Source organism: Lampetra planeri, chromosome 12, assembly GCF_965212315.1.
Source record: "Lampetra planeri chromosome 12, kcLamPlan1.2.h2, whole genome shotgun sequence".
NCBI lineage: Eukaryota > Metazoa > Chordata > Hyperoartia > Petromyzontiformes > Petromyzontidae > Lampetra > Lampetra planeri.
The window spans coordinates 10338651-10364864 of record NC_136118.1 but is presented as its reverse complement, the minus strand read 5'-3'; the positions used below and the strand labels follow the sequence as shown (position 1 = coordinate 10364864).

Sequence of the window (26214 nt, the reverse complement as noted above, 5' to 3'; positions counted from 1 at the left end):
GGAATCACAGCCTCAAATTGTGAATATCCATGGCATTGCTCTAACGATTAAGTTGTTACATGCTCAATATCGAGTATAGCGTAAAACGCAGCAGACCGCTCTTATCTGTCCAGACGTGAAGCTCCAGGGCAAGTTCAGGAATGACCAGAAAAGTCCGCCAACCCTGTCGTTTCTTGGACTTGAGAATGTCTCCAAAGATGTGGTCACCAATGTAGAGAATGTCCTTCCCATTGACGCCCAGGAGATCGCACACCAAGTCTGATGACCCTGCATATCCGGAGGGCTTCATGAAGAAATGGGTTCCAAACCTGTCTGATTTCCACACCTCGTCTTTAACATTTTAACGTAATTTTTGTTTCATGTATTGTATATGTCCAGGAAAGCGTCACCGAGTCTCAAATCTTTTTGAGGCTAGTCCTGCTTTGAGACATTTGCTCAGTTCCTTTTTAAATAGTGTTTTACATTTTGGGAACAACATTAAAACCAGCGTAGCTGAAGTAAACGTATGGTTTAACACTCAAAGGTTCACAGAGATGGAATAATCAGAACACTTACTGGACTGCCATAGCCTGACCATCTCTCAGCAAGCAAGTTTGGTAGTTTAAGATCCTTGAATGATCTGAACAAGGCCCCATCAGTGTTATCCACAATCCTTTGCATTGGATGACAGGTCTGTTATCTGTTAGCTGAAATTGCAGCTTGTTATTATATTATACAATATTGCACACATTTGTGTACAAAACATTTTCTCAATGCATAACGTCGGTGATAGATTTGAGAAATCAACCACTGGCAAAGTTAACCGGCATGCAAGATATTGCAAATAGTGAACGCACATTGATGGCATGCAATGATTATATATTTTACACAGAAATCATAAAATCAGGTTACTCATCCACCAGGTTAAAGGTGTTTTCCAAATACTTATTGTGTATTGTATGTACGCTCCCGTGATAGAGTTTCAGTTGCCACACGTGATTATCGTCATCATTCTGCTTTTATTGCTGCAAAATACACCTCGTCAGCTTAAAACACAATTGGTGGTAGGACAGTGCAATACTAGGAAATGAGCACCACCTGATCCAGTAATGTAGAACAATGCTTGGAAATGTCTAGGCCCGGGCTTTGGCTTATAATAACCTCACACAATATAATGTTCCTATTAATGACGTCACAAGTAAATTTCTATTTAAAGCTTTCGTGACTGCAGGGATTCATCTTCTTGGTTCTTTCGGTAAAGTCACGTAGAAGGGAAATAATAAACATATTTTGTATTATTTCCCTTCTACGTGACTTTACCGAAAGAACCAATAATAAAAATATTTTTATTATTTTATTATTTCCCTTCTACGTGACTTTACCGAAAGAACCAATAATAAAAATATTTTATTATTTTATTATTTCCCTTCTACGTGACTTTACCGAAAGAACCAATAATAAAAATATTTTTATTATTTTATTATTTCCCTTCTACGTGACTTTACCGAAAGAACCAAGAAGACGTCACAAGTATTTAGGTTTCACATTACAACAAATGGTATGGTTTTACAATGGCCCTCACTTTTACGTGACTGCAGTGAAATAAACTTACTTCATATAAAAACACAAATGTAAAGGGGCAGATGGAATGAGCTTCTCACCTCCAGAATATACGATCCCATGTTGCAGAGGCCCTGCAAAAGTTCCAATTTTCAGTTGCCCAGTTTCCTTTAAATAGAAAAAATAATTTCGATTTAAAGCTTTCGTGACTGCAGGGATTCATATTCTTGGTTCTTTCGGTAAAGTCACGTAGAAGGGAAGTAATAAAATAATAAAAATAAAACATAATAAAATAAAATAATTCTCACGACGTTTCGGCTACAACGCAAGCAGCCGTCTTCACCTGAAGACGGCTGCTTGCGTTGTATGTTTTATTTTTATTATTTTATTATTTCCCTTCTACGTGACTTTACCGAAAGAACCAAGAAGAAAAAATAATGCTTATGACTCAGCTCGAGCAAAAAGCTCAAGCTATGTGACAATATTTATAGATAAGATATTACTTCTATCGAATGTGTGGATTTATTTACGACCAATGCTATGTACTTTTGCCATATTTACAAACGATGTCAATAATATCGAATGTGTCAGAAATACATTGTCGGGGAATGGAGGTGAAACATTTATGTACTTCAAGAAATAAATCAATGCTGTAGGTTGCAATGAAAGATGGCACAATTTGTTGTGGGGTGACCAAGCCTAATGTGGATTGCATTTTTATACTGAGACCTTCCAGACAAAGCATGTGTATTTCCCTTCTACGTGACTTTACCGAAAGAACCAAGAATATGAATCCGTGCAGTCACGAAAGCTTGAAATCAAAATATAAACAAACCAAGGAAGTGAACATTTTTTATTTATTGTAAAGATGCTAACTATCATGACTCATTGTTGTGCTTCACAAAAAAGAATGGTACAATGGTAACCATTAAATCATTGTGCGCTTCCTACGATGACATATGGTTCTAAAATATGGTCACTCAGGGAAAATATACGGTAACACCTTAAAAGTGCACACATAAGCATTGAGAGATGCATTCTTGGAATTACATTCAGAGACAGAGAAAGAAACACATGGATTGGAGATCATATTCAGGTTAATAACATCATTCAAACTACAAGAATATTAAGTGGCCTTGGGGGGGACACGTCGCTCAAAGGGACGATGGCCGGTTGGTTGTTAATAAAAACGGAGTGGCGGCCAAGGAATGAAACGCAACTCAGAGAGCGTCCTTCGAGGAGATGTCGAAATGAAATCGGTTTGTGTACAGGTTCTGGGTGAATTATTACATGGCAAAATATTGAGAGTCTTTGGTGACTTGAGGCGTTCATTCCGTAGTGGATTGAGCACGAATGACGATGACAACGACAAAGATCGTGGCAACAAAAGAGTGTTGTCTTTGTTACTGCACACCAACGGCTTGTGTCTGCTTTGGCCTTGCGACAGTAACTGAGAGAAATGTGCACTCAAAGACGAAAGCTCAAGAGGTGAGATGCCGCGTGCGGTGGAGATGTCGCACCGTGTCCACCTGTCGAAGCACAGTTCCCTCGCCAAAGAAGAGCGGCTTGCGGGCATCCACGATGATGAGGTCAAAGTACGACTGCCAAGGCCGGTGCTGCCACCCCGGCTGGGGTCGTGACACGGCGAAAATAGCAAAACAGCAATTGACGATTGACCTCCCCTCCTCGAATTGCAACTAAAGCAGTTCAGGAAGGGGTCAAATGAACCATTGGGGAGATTAAGCACAAGTAGAAGAGCTGTTATTATTATATATTTCCGTTTTCTTTTTAGGAAAGTACACGAATGAAAACTACTGTACAATATCTACGTGCCACTTCTCATAGGCATGCATTATAATGGAAAGGGAAGGAAATTATAAACATAACTAAATATAGTTTGTAGATGTAAGATACAATTAAACTAATCTTCGTGCTGTCCCTTCTACCAAAGGCAGCAGTTTACAGAATGAGGCAAAATAATAAAGTATGTTAAATATATTTGATAAAATGTTCAATATCTTCAGTTGCTCAAAGATAGAACTATGTAAATTTAGTCAAGCCATCAGTGTGTGTTCAGAATTGTATTGCAATGCCTGCAACCTGAAACTAATTATTTAAATACCAAATACCATAAATTTGACATTTTTTTTCGTTTTGTATTCATGAAATAAAATGCGATAGAATCAATAATATGCAACTATAATTTTAAAAAAACCTTATCTGAATTATCGGTTTCAATGTTGGAAATTAGCCTCTTACCTGTGGGACATGCGGCAAGTCAAATAAATATGTCATAATTTTCTGTAAAAAACAAATACAAATGCTCATATCTTTTACTACACGATGCATTTTCATTGATATATGGACATGAGTTCTGTAATGTACCAGGAGACCAAAATAATGCATTGCCGAGTGAGAACCAATCATTTAGACATGTTGGCTGACCACCATGGACTCATTATACTGGCAATTCTGATGAATGTTGATGTTAATTTATTTTTTTATATATCATGGAACGAGGTTTTATACATTAACTTTGAACACAATTTCATACAGGTATTGTCCACTATTTAAATATTTATATTCACAATGATGTTATAAGTATATACATATTTGTAAAATGGTATTGTTCATATAATTATATCCTTTTAAATCAAACATAACCCTGCGAATGTCACAGGAAAATACCCCTAATCAATGCCTGTCCAATGAAACGATTTGTCAACCTTACCCTACCAATGTTTACCACACAACGTTGTAACACTTCGAGCTTAGTATATCTGACTTGCACAAGTTTGCTGTGTCGTATCGGCCAGTGTGATTGCTTGGTGGTAATCATACAATCATTATTGTGAAAGAAAATGCTTAAGTCCAAATTACACAATTGGCCTCATGTGAGTCCCATGCGAAGGTTACAGGGGAAAAGGAGTTAACCTCAGGAATGATGATTATTTAAAAAAAAAAAATCTCAAGATTCATTCTCAGCTTTGATCTGGTTTTGTAATACATTAAACAAAGATGCATTAGCAAACACTCCACCGTGTTCCTGACTATATCTCTAAAAAAATAACTCTAGTCAGCCACACGGAACATTTCTTAAGATTAACCCATACTTTTTTAGCTCAATTTGACAAAAGGCACAATTCCAGAATTACCATTCTTTTTGTCTTGGTTAGAATCAAATCTGCAGAGCATTATAATATACTTGCTTGTGTGTGTGCTTTTACATGTAATAATAATGTAAAGCCATTTGCCAATCTACTGTCATAGCAGTATGACCAGTTGTTTGGTCATACTTCACCATATGTTAGCCGACTCTCTGTGTTGAATTGCATTATATTTCTAAGTTTACTAGGTTTGTTTTCTCTTTCATTTGTACCTGATGATGATTGCTTGTGTTGCAATCGAAACAGCGTATTCTATTATTTAATTATTATTATCTTTCTCCGTGACTTTACCGAAAGAACCAACGATTAATTCCTGTAGTTACGAAAGCTCCAAATCAAATCTTAACACCTGTTTTGTTGCCAGAAAAAAGGGGAAAACCCTATTATCAAATTAAGTCCTCTTTTTTTTTTACTCCTGATGACGATCGCTTGTGTTGTGATCGAAACGTCGTAGTTTTTTGTTTATTTTATTTGTATTAATTTGAACCTATCTACGTGACTTTACCGAAAGACCCATAGAATATTAATTCCTGCAGTCACGAAAGCTTTAAGTCAAGAAATGAAGTGCTGGTCAACGGGAAGAACTGAAAGCAAGAGAGGATAAATGCATCTTGAGGTGGGTATTAAACATTGCCACTGTCTCCGAAAAATGAACAGCACTGGGCAAAGTGTTCCACAGCCGTTCACCCATTGTGCGGAGGAGCATCGTCCGAGGAACGTACAGGGCACCGGCCATCGGAGAACAAAGCCTTCGGGATAGCCACACATATGGGGTCAGTAAATCTGCGAGAAAATCTGTTTGTCCACTGTGGAGAGCATTATATGTCAGAAGAATGGTAAACTCCGCTCTAAAATTAAGGGGAAGTCAGTGAACAGAGTCCAAGACCATATTTGCATGATGGGATTCCAGAATCTAAGTTACGTAACAAGTGCAGAATACTGACTGCGTGCAGTGTTATTTGCTGCTAACCTACGTCAGTGTAATTATAGTCACTGTTTGTTGCCAGGAAGACCTTCGCCACCTCTTGCATCCTACTCAAAAGAAGTGGCAGTTTTGGCTGAAAAATATAAAATGTGAAAGATGTTTTACGAGCATGTTTTTATTTTGTTATGCTGTAGTTTTTTTTATGACACATCATCATGCCAGATCATAATGCACTTTGAATAAAGTGAATATTTATATTGCATTGTTTTATAGCAGTGACAATATAGTTTAAAATACATCTCCGTGTTAAATACAGGATACATACCTGTCAACCCATACGGTTTACCCGTATTCTTGTACAGGGAAATTGAGTTTTCAGGTCCATAGAGCGTACAGCCGTTTCAATACGGGAACAAACATATATTTGTTTGTGTTTTTCTTTTGTGATGGGACTTTGTAGGATGAACGTTGAGATGTATAAGGGGCACGGGGTGACCAATAAGGTCTGAATTGGTCTGTAATAAGGTAGGGGGCACTGATAAGAGATGGACAGGTATGAAGATGCATGCTGCATTTAGAGAGTGTTGCACTCAGGGATGGTGCTCGCTCGTTCGGGGCCCTCAGCAGGAACATGTTGCCCCCACAACATCCACTAAAAAAACATCTAATTGCAATCATTTCCGCAAACAAATAATTTCGAGTAGAATTATAAAAAAAAGGCAAAAGTAAATATCACCATCGATTGTGTATAGAATACAATTTGTTATGTTTAACAATTAACAGATACTTTTTTAATATTTAAAAGCGCTGAGAAAGTGGCATTTATTTGACGTTGTTATACGCGAATGTGTAAACAATATAATTGTAATTAATTGCTTAATTTACAAACCCCCATGCTCTTGCATACACGAGAGTACTTAATTTTTGAGTTGTATTTTGCAATGTACTTTGTTGCTACAAATAGTCTGAAGGAACACAATTTGACTATCTTCAATTGCTCTTGCCCTTTACCAGGGAAGGGCCTGTAATGTTTGGTTTATTACCTCTGTACTCAATAAAGGCCTCCCCCCCGGCCCCCCCGAGGTCATCTGAGTGTTAAACGTAATACTTGAGTCATTAAATACCAAGAGGGATAACGATGCATCAATTGGTGGGACCCTTGGCCTGCTGAGTCACACAACCAAGTGCAATTCATCACAGTGCTGTGCACGAATAATACATTGTGCTGAAAAAGCAATACCCCCTCCCGATGCGTTCTACGTGGCACGTCGTGCCGTCTTTGAGCCCCGCCCCCCTCCCTCCCGATACGTTCCATTCATTGGCTACCACATTCTGATGAGCTCCCCCCCCCCTCTCCTCCCCCCTCAACTTGCTTTTAAGGGATTACATCTTGAATCATTGCCTCACTTGATGCAGCAAATCTGGCTGTGACGGTCCCACTGATGACGGAGACTTGTGTTGCCTCCGAAACGTCGTGATTTTTATTTTATTTTACTTTCATTAATTTTAATGTTTTACCTACGTGACTTTACCGAAAAAAACCTAAGAATACCACATCATGTTCAGGGGTTAACAGATATATCTCTGCAATGGCAACATTTAATGGCTGAGATAAGCAATATATATATCACGATATGACTAGCTAGCCTGTGTCCACATTTGTGGCTGTTTTCCCAATTAAAAATGTTGTGATTACTGTAATGTTAAATGTGTAATGTGCTAATTCACAGACACTAGTAGGAGGTACTCTCTCTTTTATTACAGCCTTCACAGCCTTAGGAGATATCTACATATTGGGTCGGGACAGCCAACATGCTGCCAGACCCACAGCTTGAAGAGGGCGAATATCACATTGACGATGGCACGATGCGTTCCATTCCAGATCGCAGCCTTTTATCCTGATCAGCGTGGCCAGGCTCCGCCCTCGGCCCTGCATCCCTCTGGATCCCCCAGAGGGGTTCCGTGCCTTGCCCACAGGTAGAACGGGCTGTTACTCCTAATTCTAGTGTCTACCAATCTCCCAGTGGCACGCGCTACACATTCAATGTCACTACAAATTATTGAAACTCGTGTACAAGAATTACATAATTTGTTTCGATTTAAAGCTTTCGTGACTGCAGGGATTCAACTTCTTGGTTCTTTCGGTAAAGTCACGTAGAATGGAAATAATAAAATAATAATTCAAATAATAAGAAAAAAACAGAATTAAATATTATGTTTTATTTTATTATTTTATTATTTCCCTTCTACGTGACTTTACCAAAAGAACCAAGAAGATACATAATTTGTATTCATATTTGTTTATCTGATGTGTGAACACCTGAAATCAACAAGTTGAACCTCTATAGACTCCACCCTTTCCCCTCTAGGCCCCGCCTCTTTCCCTTTAAGCCCCGCCCCTTCCCTCCTAGGCTGGTTTGAGGAGGTGGGGCTGGTGGTGCGGCTGGTGGTGGGACAAGGATTCCCAACCAAAATCCCTCTTCCAGCAGCAGTGCAATATAATAGATAGGTGGGCGAGAGCTTTCGCGATCACATCGCGAGGCAATTGGTCAATTCATTCCGACATAGCGAAGTCAAGATCATGTGGGGCAAGTTTTGAAGCAATTTTCACGTAAAACGTCCGTAATGGACTACTTATTGCTTCGTTCATCATTAATAAATCCGTAAAAGAAAAAAACACGTGACATTTTAGCAATGGACCTTCTTGATAGCAGAGAGATGCGCGCCACTGACCTGGGAAATTGAAGTCATATGATCTTTAACCACATACCACCGAATGCCATAGGGAATTATCCAATATGGAGATGACAAGACATGCACTTTTTGGGTTAGATCGCGTAAGTATGTGTCGTTAAACCCGCCACCACCCGACACAGCCGACTAGTAAAGGTTGTCACGTAAACAGAACGTGGCCAATTCGTCACTAGTACAGCACACCGGTGTGTTGGAGAGCAAAGCCACAACATTTCCAATCTTGAGTACGACGTTTCGCCAGTAATTACAACTAGTTTGGCATTAAGTAATATTAATTACATTGTTATTAATATCAACTTTATTTGTGCTTTTCTAAAAGTGTGAGTAAATAGTCTTACCTCTTTCGCCACGTACTTTTCCACATTTTCAAGTGTTTTTTCTTTCAGTGTCCCCTGTTGAATAAAAGCCACACTTGTGTTGACACCATTTTGATAAAAGAACAGCTTACACATTTTAATCTGTCAATGAAGTAAACTTATACTATTGGTATATTAGACCAATAATTAAATTTAGTATTGACTGTGACAATGTAAAATTATCACGTTTATGATTTGCAACGATTAAACTGTCGGAAATGTTGATAACTATGACGGCATAACGCATCTCGCAAGTACAAAAGCATAATTTTTTTTGAAAAGACATTAAATGTTCGAGGTAAGAATGCATGGTTTGTATCATATGCAAATGCTATTCATTTGTTGAATATACATTATAATGGATTGAACTGTACAAACGAGACGATAAAACGAACAACAATACAAACACTAGAGTAAAATTGAGATGTAAATAATTTATTATTGAATCGAAATTGTGACCCTGAAAAACGAGAGATAATTTCGCTCGGCAGATAAATCATTGCATGCCGAGCAAACACAGTTAATTAAACAATACATGCAAATGCAGGGATTGATGATTATACTTGCTTACCAAGGAAAGCCGAATTAAGCCTCAAGACTTTTTCAGGATATTCAGTTTTCGTAGTAGGGGTGGCTGTTTGCCCAATGAAGCATTTTGCGAGTAATGTTACATGCATTGAATCTCGTGTACAAGAATTACATTATTTTCTATTCATATATGTTTATCTGATGGGTGAACACCACCCGCAGTCACTGGAGACGCTCCCATTCGCCGCAATGTAAACAAAACCAAAAATAAATCATTTGAATTTGGAGGCATGGGGAGAGGGGTGGGTGGGGTTCAGACCAGTGGTCAAAGAAACTGTTCTCGCCCCCTAGTGGAGAATTCAGAAAATACAGAAAAGTATTCTTCATACATATTCTTTGGATCTTTCGGTAAAGTCACGTAGAACTAAAAAAAATAACAAAAAAACTACGACGTGAGTTTACCTGCAGTTACGAAAGCTTTAAGTCAAGATTTATTCTTAAGAGAGATCGTACTCTTGTCTGTTATTGTCTTATTATCTGCACAATAACATAGGATATGAAGTGCATTTAGCACCACAGAGAAAATATAACCGCACGTAAAATTAGGGTTTAAATAAATAATTAAATTCTTTAAACTTTGTGACCTGAAATGTTTTATATATTTCCCCGCTGTAAGAACGTTTCCCAAGATAATCTGTCACTGCGGGTCAATATTATCTGTGACCAGGCTGAACATTTTAATACGAAATATAATCAGTTAAAAATAAATAGCCTGAGGGTTACACGCCTCTGTGAATGCATCTAAATGATCATGGCCATCATAAATACACTTTTAATGTATTAAACCTGCACCGTCCTCGTGCATATTTTCCTGTTGTTGTTATATAGTATCAGTGCTAACTAGAGTACAACCCTGTAGTGTGACCTTGTTTAAAGGTGAACCATATGAAAATTCAAGGGGAGGGGAACCACAGAGTGAATGTCAAACGAACTTTAAACGAACGTTAATAACAAACACAATAGAGTAATTATATTATCTTATTGTGTACATTCTGTTCTAGCTGTATATCTATAACGCACATGGGCCCGTTTTAATAGTTAAGGATATTGCTGAACCGCAAAATTTAAAGAAAAAACTGCCGCTGGCGGTAAATATTATGCCAACAATTCTTTGACTTAACCGTGTGAATTCATGAAGGGGGCTGAACCTCTCTCCCTCTGCCTCCCCTCCCAATGCTAACGGGCTGCCAAAAATACCTTTGGCGTGTTTGTGACCTTGAAAGGCAGCCCACAAATGTGGCCTCCAGCTGCCATGCCTCACAGTTTCATAGCTCGTTGTATCTCTCGTTTGCACTCAACGACCGAGCCGCGCCCGGGCCATGGACAAGCCAGACCAGCACGGCTCAGGAGGCATCACGGTGGGTTTTTTTTTACACCGTAAAAGCCAAGCTGCGCCGCTGACGTCACACACAATGAAGGGTTGATATGCACTGTGGATGATGCAGTGACGCAGTGACGCCGTGTGCCTACAGTGTACAGATTGACGTCACAATGACTGCCATTCGTACCTTCCTAGGCCCTTCTTAACCTCGTGCCAAATCCATAGCGCAGTGCTGTGCCAGCCCATTTCCCCTTTGACACATCACAACACCGCACAGGGTTGGTGTACGGGGATTTTTTTTCTCCAATATTTTGCTGTCTTTTCTTGGATTTTCTGTTTGCACATAGTCACTTTAAGATGTTTTCTTGTTCATGTTTTTGTTTTTTGTTTGTTGCGGTTGCACCCGATTCAAGAGCCGAATGGCTCACAGGGCTATACCTAATAAATGAACTTTGAACTTTTGAACTTTGAACCGCGGGCCAAGGAAATGGACAATGCCAACTTACGCACCTCCTTTAGGGTGTTTGGTCAAATGTATGGGATGTGATTGTATTACCATGATGTGGACCCAGTCCACTGCATCCCTCACGTCTTGGAACATGCTCTTAAAGGACATGAAGAGATCTCCCTCCTTCACTCCAGTGGCACAGCTGTCACGGGAAAGCCAAGTAAGACAAAGACAAGACAAAGACCCACCCTATAGACAAAACATACTTTTAGGGGAAAATGCTGTTAGCAAGCATCTATGCGGACTGGGACGGTACACGAGGGGGTAGGTGACAAGCACTATGCCTGATCGCCTTAGTTTCCCTTGGTGGCGATATTTACGCACCGTGCCAGGTACTCATTTGAGGCTGAGTCGACCTAGGGGAGGCACAGTACCGGTTCAGAAAATCATCACACGGTAATCGAACTCGAATCACCAGGTTCGTCGTGAATGCGCTAACCACTGTGCCACCGCTAACCACAGCCAAGTAAGAGCGCACATAAACAAGCACACATGCACATAAGGGACCATTATTTATTCATAGTCCTTTGTCAATCCACAGCTGGATGAAGGCCTCCCCAAACCTTGTTGGCTATGAGGGTTGTTTCACCATACATTACTACACTGGTCAGTGCCGATTGGTGGAATGATGGGCCCAGGACCAGTTCAAATATCACTTGCGACCAATATTAGGCCTGGATAGGCATAGAACTGAGGTCAACGGGTTCAGAACTCAGTGTGTCCACCACTGGGTCACTGGACAGCAATTATCCTAAAAAAACTCTAAAACAACACTAGCGAGTTAATGTTCAACAGTCAGTTACTCAAAATCGTACAACTAGATACAGCAAAGGCAGTTAGAATCGAATTCTTATCATTAGCACACACTTCATAAACCTGTGGTTTTCTAAGAATGTTTAAAACATTTATGAAACTTTCTTCGTACAATGTTCATCCCTGCGCATGAGCCAAGTGCATGCTTCAACCATAAACAACAATCTTTGCCCCCCCCCCCCCCCCATAGACTCATTCTAGACCACGAGTTGACCATAAATTCAGTGCGTGATCAGCCAACGCAATTGCAGGCCCTTGCACCGCTGTGCACCCAATACAACGCCTCAGCGATCAGCAGCACAATAGTACACTGACGTTAACGGCAAAACGGAAATGTTTATTGACTGGGAGCCACCACTCGAGTGGAAACCACTGGCAGTTGTCTGCATTTGCGTGTGCTCTTGGACAAATGTGGTTAAAACATTTCCCTGTTTATCGATGGGGGTAAATTTGGTTTTAAAAAATTTAGCACGCCTGAAAGGAACACAAAGTAGAACACAGTACAGCTGTATATGTGCATTTTGTCATTTTTAGTTTACAGATCGACAGACATGGTCATTAACTCAGAAACAAGTTTTAAAAAAGCCACAAGTTGGCCAAATATCAATGAAAAGATGTGAAAATTCATAGAGATAGCTGAAAGGACACCAAATTACGCAAAGTATAAGGGTCACTAATGCTGTTGTTAAAGCAAAAGAAGTCAAGCGAGAATGGGCAGGACACGACATGATGAGAACACATTGATGAGTGGACACCGGGACAAGGCAAAATAAGCTATCGTGCTGTGACGGTTCCACCTGAAGACGGAAGCTTGTGTTGCCTCCGAAACGTCGTGATTTTTTATTTTTTATTTATTTTACTTTTATTAATTTAAATTTAAATTTTTTTACCTACGTGACTTTACCGAAAAAAACTAAGAATATGAATCATTGCAGTCACGAAAGCTTTAAATCTAGAATTACGTGGTAGAGGTGTCAAGATAAAATCAAATAATTCAGAGGCCGCTATTGGGCACGAGCAGCCACGGAAAGGTTGGAATGGGGCGGGAGAAGCCTTTTGCCAGCAGACTAAATAAATTCAGAGAATTAAAGTGTCGTGTCAATTAAACTTCAAAGTGTTGTTGTATTGGTTTTAATAGGCTATCCACCATGAGTGCCAACAGAAAGTCCTTAAAAGGTAGAAAACGTATAATCAATCCACCTTTGAGTTATGTGCATTTTAAAGCTGTCTGTTAGGGCCATTAGAGAGAGAAAATATCTTCAAATCTAAATAAAAACCTTACAATAAACAATAAATGCATAATTATAAACTAAACAATACACGTTGGATTGAATTAGCATGTAAATGCATATGCATCTCAATACGCTGAAATAATTAAATAGACAATACCTGGTAATATTCTATTGTACTACTTTAAACATTACACTATGTCACGCAATTGTTATTTCGGAATTGCTTATGCCTAAAAATTATAGAAAATGCCTATTATTCCCCACAAACTTTGCTTCTGTGACCAGGACATTGATACTTTTACCTATTTTCAATGAGAAAACGGGCGAATTTGTGTCTTTTCATTCACATAAGGTCAGAAAAAAAATATGAATAAAAATTAACATGTATTTATACTAAAGTAATAAAAAAATTACTACAAAAATTTTGAAGTGAATAGTTTTTCGAGATTTACGATTACACTTTAAATCACTTTAACGAATCAACCCCCAAATGTTTTCTCCCATCATGTTCTCGTGATACTGTCCTTGGTAGCGGCGTTCAAAGTCCAGTATATCCTGGTGGAAGCGCTCGCCTTGCTCTTCCGAGTACGCTCCCATGTTCTCCTTGAATTTATCAAGATGAGCATCAAGGATATGGACTTTGAGGGATATCATACAGTCCATTGTGCCATAATTCTTCACCAGTCTCAACCAGCTCCACGTAGTTTTTGACCTTGTGATTGCCCAGGAAGCCACGAACCACTGCGTCAAAGCTGTCCCAAGCTGCTTTCTCCTTACTAGTGAGCTTCTTGAGGAATTTATTGCACTCCAGGATCCTCTTTATCTGTGGTCCGACGAAGACACCGGCTTTGACCTTTGCCTCAGACAGCTTAGGGAAGAAGTCTTGAAGGTACTTAAAGGCTGCCGACTCCTTATCTACAGCTCTGACAAAATATTTATAAGGCCCAATTTTACGTGCAGTGGTGGCATCAGCACCTTCCGGGGGTCCACCAGTGGCTCTCACTTGACGTTGTTCCTACCCACAGAGATCTCGGTCCGCTATGGCCAGTCCCGCCTATGGTAGTGCGCCTTGGTGTCCCTGCTGTCCCAAAGGCAAAAATAGCAGGGAAACTTGGTAAAACCGCCTTGGAGACCCATTAGGAATGCCACCATGAAGCCTCCGATGACCTCCCAGCCGTACTCATCATACTTCAAGGTGCCCAGCAAGGTCTTGATGCTGTTGTAATCCTCTTTGAGATGCACCGAGTGAGCCAGGGGAAGAGACGGGTACTTGCTACCATTATGGAGCACCACGGTTTTGAGGCTTCTGGATGAGCTGTCAATGAAGAGGTGCCACTCATTCTGGTTACAGGCGATTCCGATTGCCTCAAACAGACTGGTCACATTGTGGCAGAAGCAGAGCCCATCTTGACGGGTGAAGAAGCTGCAAAAAGGTTGGTGACACGTCCTCTGATCTGCGACTTGCCCACTTTCATCCAACAAGTTCCATTGCTTGAGCCTAGACGTCATGAGCTTGGCATTGGACTTGGTGAGACCAAGATCTCTGATCAAGTCGTTGAGGTATTTTTGGTTGGGGTAGTATGGGTTTCTCTCCTCAGCTCTACCTCTGAAATTGTCATCTGGATCTACAACGTCTTCCTCGCTCTCTGACTTGCTGCTCTCTTCTAAAGACGGCTGCACTCTCTCCAGAGGAGTGGGTATGGGGAGCTCATGACAGTGTGGCACCAGGGCGATGGATGAAGGAAGGTCCGGATACGTGATAGCAGGTGCATTCTTGCCAGTCCGACGTTTGGAAGGGTCCACCATGCAGAAGTAGCAGTTACTTGAGTGATCAGTGGATTCCCACCAAATTCTTGGGATAGCAAACTTCATGGCTCTCTTTTCCCCTCTGTACCATCCTCCAGAAATACATTAATTTCACCCATGACTAATGTGTAAGAGATTCTCGCAACATTTTTCATATATTATATAATTTTCAATAACATTGAAAATTGTTAAACATTTTAAAATTAAAAACTTTTACAATTAAAAAAATTGTAACAAATTTCATAACATAAAATTCCGAGCAACAATTGTCCATCTTACCTTCCAGAGTTTGTTTGCATTGCTCGCAGGTGAAATGAGGTGCCCAGGGTTTGTCTTGATCCCCGACAGGCATGCCAAAATATGCCTTGCAGGCCTCACACATCTTAGCAGATGCTACCACAGAGTACTTTTTCGCTCTTGTCTTGATAAATTGGCCGCAGAGACATAGCAAAATGCGTCTGCCGGATGCTTGCAGCCTCTTGATGCCATCTCAGAAAAATGCAGATGTATCCACGTAGGCAGCTGGAGCTAAACTGAACTGGTGGGCTTAAGGCCCCTGTATTTATACTACTATTTATATTACTGGAATGTTCTAAAATGTTCTAAAAGTTACTCCAAGTTTACTCAGCACTGAATGTATTTGGAATGTTCTGGAAAATAGGTAAATGTCTAAATATCACTGTCATGGTCACAAAAGCAAAGTTTGTGGGGAATAATAGCCATTTCTGTACTTTGAGGCATAAGCAATTCGGAAATAACACTTACTACCCAGGAACAACAAATAAATGCTACACAGTGTTATCATTGCTTAAGGTTAAACAAACTTTGCATTGCCAGCCAGATGACTATTAGCTACTACTGCATATGCATGAAAGAGACTTTGACCTGGATTAGTGAAATAACATGTTCCATACCTTTAGCACCTCCTATCTCAGAGCCCGGGGGGGGGGGTGGTGGTTATAAAGAGTATAAAGCTATCTTACTATTGTCAACATAACATAGATAATGCTGACCACTGAAACTATATCTTAAAGGTGGTTATTGAATGTGATAATGATTCTGGAACACAAGTTACAAACTGATAGACTGTGAAGAATGTGAATGTAATCTGTGGTCCACTCAAAAAGCAAAACGCCAGGTACGTAGTGACCGCCACTTCGAGTTTTCAAATTGCAGGTGACATGTGCAGGTGGTTAACGTATTCTTAAGTCACGGCTTAGCTGAGGCTTAACTCTGGCTCAAGTGAGCCGGCTTAAAGACGTGCTTAACCAGAGCCGGTTCTGAGCATGGTCTCAGCATGGTCTCAGCCATGCTCAGGATTTACATGAGCTGAGCCTGAGCCAAGCCAGGGATGGCCTGCTCACTCTTCTATCTTCGGAAACAACTGAGCGGATGAACCCTGACTTGAACCACGTTAGAGGCCAAGCCTTTGTGTTTCGTTTGTTGTCCTTCCCCCGCACCTCCACAGAGCACCAGTTGGCTACGTACAGTGCGAAAAAAGTTCAACATACTTACAAGCCGAGACTTGTTCTCCTGGGACGTTGTATGGATTTGTTGCCTAGAAAACCTGAGATGGAGCTCACTGCCTACCCGGCATGGAGCCGCTGCATGTTCCTGTAAAACATTTAAGAGATACTCCCGTACGATAAACCACCAAATACAAATGTGGTATAAATGGGACAGGGAACCTTTTCGTCACTGCATTCAAGTAGGAGGTGCCATTTTCAGATAAGAAAATCCACTTGTGAGTTACTATCCTATCCACAATATAACAGACTGTACCTGCAAATTACACATACATGCAAATACAGTAATAAGATGACTTTGCCATTACCCTCGATCTTTTCCACAAACATGTGCAGATAATAGAACAAAATAATGTCGGGATATAGTGTAGTAATGTCACACCTTTACATCTGTATCTAGAAATGGTAGTACTGGATGAAATTACATCAGTATCAATTGCTATCTTCATCGTGATTATCATGATCACCTTCATTTCATCGTTCATCAATACCATCAGCTGGATGAAGGCTGCATGTCCATGCTCGGCTGCCAGGGGAAGGTAGTTGGTGAGCATCGCCACGGGAACGGGAGCACGACGCGGCTGGGAAACATTGAGAGCGGCCAGGTGCGGGAAGACCATTGATGTAATTAAAGTAGGATAAAGTAGGATATGGTCAATCACATAGAGGAATCTTCCGGACAGGATGTTCTGGAAGGGTCATGAGGCCTATATAAGATGAGCGAATGAGCTCAAAGGGGAGTGGGCTGAAGACAAGACAAGTTGAAGTCGGACCAGCATCGGCTAGCTAGAGCGTCCCTGTGTGGGAGTAGTCCTGTGTGGACTCGTATAGGCTCGGGGTAGAGACGCTAAGGGCGTGAGCGCAGTCCGTACGTCGGCAAGCTTAAACGCCGCGGCTGCCGTGGTATCGACCCGCTGAGACAGCGAGACACGGCAGCCGAAGGGACGAAGGAAGGATCGCAGAGAGTGAGACCGGGAGGCGGCAAGTGAGAGAGCGCACGAGCGGCGCACGGCGTAATCTCGGCATACTGCAACAAATGCTGTAATGTTGACATCGTGAATAAAGTGACCCGGAAAGAAAAAGACAAGAATTCGTCCGCCTCAAATCTACAACACTACACTACACAAGTGTAACAACAGGGTGACACCTGCCTGTCTATAGGGGTATTTACGCTTATAGCTGCATTACATAATGCCTTATTATTGTAATGACAGTGTGACACCTGCCGGCCTGTAAGGGTAATTACGGTTATAGCGGCATTACATAATGCCTTATTATGAATGGGTGTATCTGGGGTCAAGGTCAAGGGCGGAGTCAGTCGAGAAGCTCTGGGAACCATCCCAAAGGGTCTAGAAGGTTCTAGAAAGGGGGTGTGGCCAGAGGTGGAGCTTGGGCACGCCATGCAGATGTAAGGAGCACCGAACCAGAGCTTCGGGCTGTTAGTGTGGGGTCTGGGTCCTGGTTGCATCGCTGCCATCGTCATCTCTTCATCTTCGACCACGTGGCTGTTCTTCTGCAAGACCAGCTCTGTCACCGCCACTACGTTCATCAACCAGCCAGCGTAGCGCAGGACAGAGATGGGCTGCGTGTTTGGACAGCCAAGGTGTAGCCGTGTTACGAAGTGTATCGCCCTGTGTGCTCTTAATAGATAATGTGTGTCAGAATTCGCTCACTACACAAGTATTAACAGATGCTGTATTTTGTGCTGTGTTTTTCCATCAGTTTTACCTCGTTATATTGATTAAATACGTTGGAGTCGGATGTTCACCCTGGCTCTGAAGGTTTATTGAATGCGAGGTTAGCTACTCGGATAGTTGTGCAACGCAGCATACAGCGAGGCCGAGACAATACAGTAGTATGGCCCTTGATTTTTTTTTTATCAAGGTTACCCTATTCAAAGCAGGGACATTTTACAGCGGAAAACTGTGTGAAACGCAGTGCTTTCTTGAACGAGCCATCAGATTGTTTATAGTCATGTACTATATATTCCAGCAGATAGCGTTCGTAAAACGACCACCCATTTTACACTGGTGGTGAAGGTAATACTAACCATATTTCTGCAATAAATCTGCCTCTCATTGTCCTAGTCCTGTGGTGATAGGTGGCAGGAATTACCGCTACGGCACAGAAGTAGTGATGTTACTTGTTAATTTGTCCATGTACTCTATTCCTGTTGTGGCACACGCCAATTTACGGTCATACACGGCGCCCACGAAGTTAACAATGAGTCAATTCACTGCTTAGTAAGGGGCCCCCCACTCTGTGCTGGCAATGTTGGTTGTTTGACGATACTTCACTACGTTGGTCAGTGCGGATTGGTGGAGTAGTGATGGTGGCGAGATGTTAACTACCTCACCCGGTATGCAGGAGATTGTGGATCCGATTCCTGACCCTGCCACCTGTATATTTGGAGTTTGCATGTCCTCCCCGTGGTCGCGTGGATTTTTCTCCAGGTCCTCCAGTTTTACCCTCTACATTTAGAATCAACATGCATTTAGAGTATTTTGCTGCTAAACATTTCCATATGATAAGCCACTTTGTTGAGTTTTTATTTGGAGGTCAGGTCGCTTCTGAAAAGCAGCTCTATAGCTCAGTGGACCTTCCTTACCTGGTAAAATAAAAAATAAAATAAAAATGTGTATTGTTTATTGTTTGAAGTGGCAGGCAGGACCCGTTGCTCATATCGCTTGCCCACTGACGTTAGCCGTGGCCACAAATCTAAATTGAGTCGCTGAGTTTATAGTTAAGTTGCGTGAACCACTGTGCCAGTGTTCAATAAAAGATATCATTCGTTTTTAAAGAATCGCGAGTAGACGGCAGTTTCAAGTGCGAGGTTTAACGCTGAGGTTACGTGAAAGGTGAGGTGTATGCCAACAATCACAAATGCTCAAGCTGCTAACAGAAGCATTTGAAGCAACCACAGCTGAGATGGGATGTGTTTTCAACACCATAACAGATATGTGGAGGCTTCAACGATTGAAACTCGTAAAATAAATGCTTCATACTTACATGTGCATCATAGCCTACATCAACCTCGTTCAAATTGCTGTCTACTGATAGTTATTTAACTATATTAGACAGCATATCTGCTTAGCCTCCATCTTAACTTAAATATACTGGGAGTTAAGCTGTATTTGCAAGATCCATTGAGCATAGTTTAAATCTGTTATATCTCCAGCTATATGACAAGTCTTTTATGCTTATTCACAAAAACGCATTCCTATGCATTTTAGCCAGGTGCTGGTAGTGTGCATCTGGAATGGAGCACTGCAGAAGCAAGTGTTTTGTTCAGAAGTCTCCTGACGTGCCAAAAGAGGGAGTAGCGTCTACCTGTGATGATGTCCCAGATGCATCGATTGCCTGGTTTGTGACGATGTCGTTGCTACCCCACGACCCTGACAATGTGGCACTGGCACCTTATGTGGAAAGACTGTAAAGTTGTCTCCCGTGTTCCTTCAGCAGTGTCCACGCCTTTGAAACCACACGGCAGCACTGGCAGGATGCAAGTGCTGTGTATATTCGGCTTTTTTGTTGCAAGGCTTAGTCACTTGTTTCTCCAGGCGTGGACCACCTGACCCACAATAATCCACGATGCTAGGCCCATTCGGCGATGCACCTCTGGTGATTATCTGGAAGAGTCGAAGTCACATCCTCGTTATGGAAATGTCTTTGTGGCTTCGACGACTTGTCCCACGAGCAGGACGGGGATTCGCGGGGGCTCGTGACCTGATGTACCGGATTAAAGTTTTCATCCAGGAAGTGTGCATCCACATGATGCCGGCCTCCTCTTCCACCCGATGGGAGTGCTGCCAGTCATTGATTGGGCCTCTTTGTTAACAGAGCTGCGTCGTGTGCATAATCAAGTTCCGCGAATAGCGAGTCTCTAATTTGCATGCCCGGGTCACCGGTGCATCAACTGAGAATCCAGTAGACGGCACAACAGAACGGGGCTAGAACGGAAATGCAGCTCTGGCGAACCCCAGACGTGGTGGCAAAGGAGCCCGATATGTTGGATCCAATGCCTTCGCATGAGTGGGTTCCTGCATGAAGGTCCTGGATCAGCCTGAGTAGAAATGGGGGGGGGGGGGAGGGGGTATGCCAGAACCGGCCCTAGACCTTTGGGGGCCCTAAGCAAAATTTGGTTGGAGGCCCCTTTGATGTATGATTTTTTTCAACCACTAGCTAGCAGTGACTCTAGGGGGCCCTCTGCTGGCCATGGGGCCCTTTGCAATTGCAAGGGTCGCTTAGTGGCTGGGCCGGCTCTGGGGTATGCGGTCGCTTTGGGGGCTCTCACAGGGCGTTCTGGTCAAAGGTAACCTCAATATTGATGTAGGCCACGTGGAGTGGTCTCGTCAACTGACGGTTGCGCTCAAACAGTAGTCGCAGGGCGAGCACTGTGGCCATTGTGACCTGTTGTAGTTGACCACAATGGGTCAGCAAAAACTCGACACGGTTGAGTAAGACATGGCTTTACACTTTTCCCAGTGCTGAGAGTAGTGATAGGATGGTAGTTGGGGCACTGGTTTTGGTACCTTTTGGCAAAATAATCTCCAGTTTTGATTTGAACCTTCACTGAGGACACACAGCTCTGCATTATCATTGACTCTGTCAACCCAACCACACTGTCCGCACTCACATTCTGCTGTATTGCAGTCTCATTTTGGAATTGGTTCTAACTTTCTCCAGCTAACTGTATCCAGAACTGAAGTGTAGACTCCTGAATGGTAACATTCACTGAGTAACGACTCTAGTTTGACCATGCACCTCTGAAACTCTGACATTGTAATAGAGTTGTACTCGAGTTATTTTTAGGAAAATAGACTAACCTCGAGGGATGCATGATGAGTCAGTGGAAACATCAATTAGAAACCCCAATGAAATCGAAATCAATAAGGACCACTTTTTTTGTAACTTATGTAGCATGTACAGCAGAATGCATTATCCAATGCTCAGTGGCAGATAATACATCTAAAGAAACTACATACCTTAAGTAATTCCAAGCCAGAGTGTGATTTTTTTCAAGATGACTTCAATGTTTATTTTCTAAATCAGCATTTGAGTTGCATAGTTGAGAATTGGCCAAGTAGATGTTTCCATTCTACCACATATAGTCTGATATCTCTCCACAGAACGTTCTGCCACTTTGCCTGCAGTAGCTGGGTTACGTGTCCACGTCGTCGTCAATGATTGGTATGAAAGTGGTTTATGTATCCATAACCCTGCCCCATCAGAGGCAGTTGGTTGATAAAGTTGGGATCTTATTCTTCTTATCTCTAACTGCTCAGCACTCCCAGGTCTAGGTTGTGCTCTTTTGGTGATTAGGGCTTTTGCTAGCGTGCCACCCAAGCTATGGAACACCTCTTCTTGGTTCTTTCGGTAAAGTCACGTAGAAGGGAAGTAATAAAATAATAAAAATAAAACATAATAAAACAATTCTCACGACGTTTCGGCCACAACGCAAACAGCCGTCCTCAGGCGAAGAATGAGAACATGTTTTATTTTTATTATTTTATTACTTCCCTTCTACGTGACTTTACCCAAAGAACCTAGAGGATGAATATGGAACACCTCTCCACTTGAAATTAGTCAATCAGAGTAATTCGATATAATTCCATATATTTACGTCTGCCTTGAAAACCCATCTCTTTAAACTGGCCTTCCACCTTTAAATGCGTTGGTTGCCCTGGTTCTATTTTTGTTTCCTGCTTTTCGTGCATTGCGCCTTGGGATCCCAGGATGGAATGTGCATTATACATTATAATTATTATTAAGTTGAATAATAGTCTACGGTTACTGTTTTAGGTAGTATGTAACCTCTTAAACTGGTATGTTTGCTGCACTGATTGTATGACTGATGATGCCAGTTGGCAGCAAAATGCAAGAGAGACTGGGAGTGGGTAAGCATGCAACATGCTTTCTGACTTTAACCAGCATGTCCGGCAAAAATCAGACAACTTAAATGTATGGCTACTCAGTCAATTGTGGCAATTGTGAGAGCACTCAAGTTCTCCTGTTTGCATTTGAGCCTGTGCCATGACTTGTCAGCAAGCCTTCACCACCGTACATGGCTTCAAAGCTCACCAAGCATGGCAAAGTTGTCACTCAGCCATCGTACAATGGTGGTCACTGTAGGTAGTAAAGCAAGCAGACGAATTCCGAGAGGGGAGGTAAGCGTGTCATTGTGACATGTGGAGTGTGATGTTTTATTTTGAGCAAAAATTGTAGACATCACCTTATATAGCGAGTGCAGTTGATGAAGAAGTCCACAAGGCATGCATAAAGGTAGGTCTCTACAGGACAGGTAACATATACATAAGCACTGTTTAGTAATTGTAGAAGTAAACCATACATCAAGAATGGCTTGTGTACTTTTATATTTGTAGAGTGTGCAACTTGTATACAAAACCTATGTTCTGCAAATGAACAATTGAAAATAGTGGTGTTTTGGTTATGTCCCTTTCAGGGTCTATTTCAGGTCTCAAAAGCAAATAAAATTGTCATGAGATAACTGAGGAGGAAAACAAAAGAGTGTTAGTTTAACACGTGGGCTCTCGCAACCAATATCATCCATAATAGAGGTTTTTTTTGGGTTAGATCATATAAATATATAAATGTGTCATTAAAACCCGCCACCATCCGACACAGCCAACTAGTAAGGGTTTTCACGTAAACAGAACATGGCAATTCGTCACTAGTACAGCAAACCGGTGTGTTGGAGAGCCAAGTCACAACATTTATATTCACGTGACAACCCTTACTAGTTGGCTGTGTCGGGCGGTGGCAGGTTTTAACGACACATTTATATGAATAGGGTTTTTTCCCCTTTTTTCATGGCAACAAAACTGAAACCTTTTTACAAGGAATCATGTCTGCATTAACCACAATACTTGTGGTCAAAATGCAAACAAAAAACACACTCTGATTATTATGATAATATATGCATTGTCCTTGAAACTGATTGGTCCACACCAGAGACGGCTTTCTTTTGAGCCTCGTCTCAAATGGTGCTAGACCCGAGGACGCCAAAAGGTGTACAGCTCAAAGACAATGCACTATCAAAGTAATGAGGGCTCAGGGTAAGCATTTACATCATTCGACCTCCTTTGCCAGTACCAAAATATAAAAATAGGGTTTTTCCCCTATATTATGAGTGGTTTTTTTTTCATTTGACCACAAGTATTGTGGTTAATGCAGACATGATTCCTCGTAAAAAGGTTTCAGTTTTGTTGCCAGAAAAAGGGGGAAAAACCCTATTCTTATATTTTGCTTCTGGCAAAGTAGATCAAATGAGACATTTATATATTTACGCGATCTAACCAAAAAAAACCTATATTATTGAAGAGAGTGCTAATTCCACCAAACACCTTGCTACTAAGAAAGGTGTTTGGCCTGAGCACCACTAGAGTAACATCGGTACTCATACAATACAATAAACTGCCAAGAACAGGTATTGGCCAAAGACAAAACGATGAGATCCTCTGTAAGGCATTAACAGACTGTTGTTAGCCATCACCGTGAAGGCCAACATGGCACAGAAGGGGGTGGTGTGGCTAGCGCCATTCCCCACCGGATTTGTCTCCCCATTGGGGCTGTTTACACACCACACCAGGTACTCATTTTATGGCTGCGTCAACCTCAGGGAGGCCCAATACTAGTTAGATATTCACCACTGTTGTTGGCCGTGAGTGGAAATCGAACTCAGGTGACTGGGTTCATGTGCAATGCACTAACCACTACACTACTCCCCACCATAAAAAATCATATATTTTAACAGGACAATATGTACACATATATACGAGCAGGGCCAAATAAAACTTGCCTACAGGCACAGTCACGCTTCCTGCTTCTCAACCAAACTTTTGTGTTTATGTTTCTTGACTGGTAAACACTCATGTATATCACAGGATGCCACTCACTCATCGCAAGACTTAGTAGCAAACTACTAAGCTTAATTGCAAATTGTTGCGATGGGTATGAATCCGTGGAATGTTTTTGTTTTATTATACGCTGCATGCTTTCAAATATTAGTGCAAAAAAAACTAATTTCATATGTATTAAAAAATATATTAAAATCTACTGAATTACTGCTAGCAGAAAGCCCTGATGCATATGGATGTGTTGGAGGTTGTAGGATGTGAATGCTTTAATGAATATAATTTATTCCTGGGCATATTCGGTTTGTATACCAATGTTGCAGAAACCATGTGGAAATGTCACACAGCAGTGCATTTCATGTTTCAGAGATTGGTTTGTGGAAGAAATGTATCACTGAACTTCTTGCAAAAAATTGTTTTACCCTTTTATCCTTTAAATTAGCAGATAATGTCACCTTCATAACATCAGTCTCTCTACAAAATAAAGAAAAGTATTTTGTTCACATCCCATCGACCCCATGGCCTTTTGAGAATGCATAATTTCAGCAGCATTCCACCAGCATTAATGCTGCTGAAATCACATACTCCCAGAAGGCCGTGGTGCTTTTGTAAGTTACTTGTATTTACTGTAGACTATTCTATCCTTTGCATATGGCAACATGTTCGGAAGATAAATGTATAGTTGGAACCTTGAAGGGCATGTATGATATTATATTTTCTGTGAATAAATCCCAATGACCACACCACATCTAATCAGGAAATTGAACTGGCCTTACCAGGGAGGTTGAAGAGAGTGTTGAGGACATAGAATCTCTCGGTATCGTCTCTCTGGATGAACTTGTTTGAGTACTGCTCTCTAATCTCAGGCCTAAAACACAACAGACAACACAGGAAGCCACGAAATGTATGTTAAGGCACTAAGACTATCAGACATGTATAAGTACTTATCTAAAGACTACCTAAGTAATCATTGCCACAATCCATTGATAAACGTTTAAGATGTAATCTCTATAATGTGTATTTTAAGCTACTTGCATATTAACTCTCAATAATTACTAATCAAATTGCATAATTGAAGCAAGTATGTCTAATTATCAATGAAAAACGTTGTAAAGCACGTACCCAAGGTTACTTTACAAGTATCCTCTAAGTTGGTATCCAATATGGTCTTCTTTGTATGAAGCAATGTAATCAAGGCACAGAAAATCAACATTACAGTCTTCGGTTTGGCATGTGCTCTGACTTATCGCCAATATTTAACCTGAAATTAAAAGTGATTTTCCAAACCATTCGATCATATACAGAGGAAAGTTTGACATATTTATGGGTTGTAGAACTTACGAAACAAAAAACACATAAAGTGTTGTATTTTTATGATTGCTTCTATATGCAAATACTGCATGTGCAGCATACATTTTGCAATATTTTCATTATCGGTATATGTATTTTTTAACCCTTCTGTGTTCAACTTAAATCATAGTTAGGTGGGTGAGTTTTCTGCATAGTATAAATCCACGAGTCGTCTTTACCCCGCAGCTTTGATTAGTTGGCTACGTATGGTGCGAAAGAAGTTCAACATACATACCCCTTCATGAATTTAAATCCGTGGACGCAGACTAAGAGATTCCCATATGCGTCCACCTTCAGGAGGTTTCCATAAAGAGTGTCAAAAACCAGCCCCCTGCCAAAAGAAGAAAATTGAAGACACACCAACAACTCATTCATTTGTATTTCACAATTGCGCATATATTTTACATATATCATGATGGCTAAACGTTGTTTATTCCGTCCCTAATTGGGCCTGG

The 26214-nt window shown here is 41.2% G+C and overlaps 1 protein-coding gene across 9 annotated transcripts in view; it reads right to left on the bottom strand.

Moving 5' to 3' along the window:
• The window catches only part of LOC144721669 (cytosolic purine 5'-nucleotidase-like), a 63230-nt gene that overhangs the window by 22506 nt on the left and 14510 nt on the right, over positions 1-26214 (bottom strand). For 7 of the 9 annotated variants that reach the window (XR_013585945.1, XR_013585944.1, XM_078599493.1 and 4 more), the window contains 10 exons: positions 25995-26090; positions 25186-25277; positions 22768-22825; positions 11207-11300; positions 8724-8777; positions 5681-5764; positions 3799-3840; positions 3060-3167; positions 1641-1707; positions 97-267 (listed from right to left, as the gene is read on the bottom strand). Coding sequence is in view for 7 of the 9 variants with exons in the window: in XM_078599493.1 (XP_078455619.1) it covers positions 97-267; positions 1641-1707; positions 3060-3167; positions 3799-3840; positions 5681-5764; positions 8724-8777; positions 11207-11300; positions 22768-22825; positions 25186-25277; positions 25995-26090 (866 nt within the window). In the remaining 2 variants the exon portion in view is untranslated. The other 2 variants (XM_078599496.1, XM_078599497.1) reach the window with 2 other exon arrangements.